We start from the raw sequence: 2,034 nt of genomic DNA, 5'->3' as shown, positions 1-2,034 counted from the left end.
CGGGCCGCCAGTTGTGCACGACCTTGTGGAGCGTCGCGCCGGCCCGCGAGTGGAGGGCGAGGCCGCTGTCGTGGACGCCGTTGTTCCGGAGGCAGTACGTCTCGTACGTCTCGCCCTTGTCGGCGAACGCGCGGAAGTTGCGCGCACGCGTGACGCCGCAGATCTCCGTGACGTTCCGCAGCACGCACGCGTAGCACATGACGAAGTCCCGGAGCTCCTGGCCGATGGACCCGCCCATCGTCGACGACACCTGCGAGTCGACGAAGATGTCGAGCAGCTGGATCCGCGGGCCCGACTCCTTGCCGAGCGCGTCCTTCTTCTTCCACGTGCTCCGCAGGAGCGCGTCGACGTCGTCGAGGAACTGGAAGAAGACGACGCCGACGACGACGTCGTCGCGCGTCATGACGAAGTTGCACGTCGGAAGCGCCTCGAAGCGCCGCTCGACCGTCGACGCCGCGGTGCGCATGTCCGGGTCCCAGGACTTGGCCTCGAGCTCGAGGCACCGCGTCAGGTCGCTCGGCCGCGCGTGGCGCACCTTGTAGCCCCGCGGCTTGAAGTGGCTCAGCATGATGCGGCTCACGTTGTCCGGGAACGCGCGCAGCGACGTCACGTCCGGGAAGAGGCCCGCGCCCGCCGCGCAGAGCAGCCACTGGGGGAGCGGCACGAGGTACTGGTGGCTCAGGCTCTGGCAGTTGTCGAACGCCAGGCTCACGCACTGCTCCATGTGCTGCCCCGCGAGCCGCGCGGGGAGCTGGCCCGCCTCGAGGATGCACATGCCGTGGACGCCGACGGCGTCGCTCCAGCGCTCGAGGTGTTCGACCAGCGACTGGAGCATCGTCGACGGGTCGATGATGGTGCCGTCGTTCTTGTTGTAGACGCCGTGGGCGTACATGGCGTAGTCGTCGCCGGGCCGCTTCGGGGCGATGTACGGCCGGTCGTGGTCGATGAACGTGCGCACGTGGAGCACGCTGTCGCGCGGGAAGCCCCGCTTCTCGAGCTCGTCCATGGCCGCGTCGGGGTCGCCGATGTCGCCCCACTGGACCTCGAAGGGGATGTTCCGGGACCCGAGGGTCTCCTTGGTCACGTCGAGCGACTCGTAGTTGAAGTCGATGCCGATGACCGTGAACGGGAACTTGTCGAGGTGCTTGCCGCGCTTCGTGTGGTCCCGGACGTACTCGTAGAGCGTCAGCAGGAGGCGCCCGTCGCCGCAGCCCATGTCGGCGACGGCCGCGGGCTGGTCCTCGAGGGGCAGATCGTCGAAGACGCGGACGAAGACGCCGTTGCACATGTGCTCGAAGAAGCGCTTGTGCTGCGCGCCCGACGCGATGACGTTGAGCACGCGGTCGACGTGGACCTCGTGGCCGTCGGCCTCCTGGGCCGCGAAGATGGACCCGTCGCCCTTCAAAATCTTCGGCAGCTCCTGGAACATGGGATAGTAGGAGATGGGCACGCCCGCGTTGAGCGCCGTCGCGAGGACGTACGTGCCCTTGTAGGTCAGCTTGTTCGACGTCTTGGCCATCCAGTCGAGGCCCTGGAAGATCGTCGTCACCGACGGCCCGAGCGACGACTCCTTCAGGTCCAGATGCGTCGTCTTGAAGGCCTCGGACGTGCCCTGGACGTACATGCGGAGGTAGATGACGATGGGCGCGAGGTAGAAGCTCTCGAGGAGCACCTGGATCCGCGGCTGCTTGGGCCCGCCGAGGTCGATCTTCGCGAAAAAACTATTATCGTCGGCGTCGAAGACCTTGGCGAAGTCGTACGCGAGGTACTCGGCGATCGCGTCGAACGGCAGCTTCGCGAAGTCCGCAAAGTCGCGGCCCAGGCGGTACGCGCCCGGCCCCTGCTCCACGAGCAGGTCCAGGGACAGGAGCGTGTGGACGCCGGACTGCGCGTAGCCCGGCTGGAGGTCGAGGGCGCCGCAGAGCGCGTCGAGCGTGAACGGCGCGTGGTCGACCATGTAGCGGAGCGCGCCCGAGGAGTGCAGGGCCGCGGCCGTCGACACGGTCGGAAGCCGTGCTGGAGGTACATGGGCAC

The 2,034-nt window shown here is 67.7% G+C and overlaps 1 protein-coding gene across 1 annotated transcript; it reads right to left on the bottom strand.

Annotated features, from left to right (window-relative positions):
* Positions 1-580: 580 nt before the first annotated feature.
* AURANDRAFT_34620 (hypothetical protein) lies at positions 581-1,519 on the bottom strand (the record flags this gene model as incomplete). The annotated part of the gene is made up of 1 exon (XM_009044044.1): positions 581-1,519. A coding segment is annotated over one exon (939 nt), but the record flags the coding sequence as incomplete, so codon positions are not given.
* Positions 1,520-2,034: the final 515 nt, after the last annotated feature.

Source organism: Aureococcus anophagefferens (assembly GCF_000186865.1).
Source record: "Aureococcus anophagefferens unplaced genomic scaffold AURANscaffold_112, whole genome shotgun sequence".
In the NCBI taxonomy this organism is placed as follows: domain Eukaryota; class Pelagophyceae; order Pelagomonadales; family Pelagomonadaceae; genus Aureococcus; species Aureococcus anophagefferens.
Note: the sequence above shows the minus strand (reverse complement) of the source record. Positions and strands in the feature narration are given on the sequence as shown.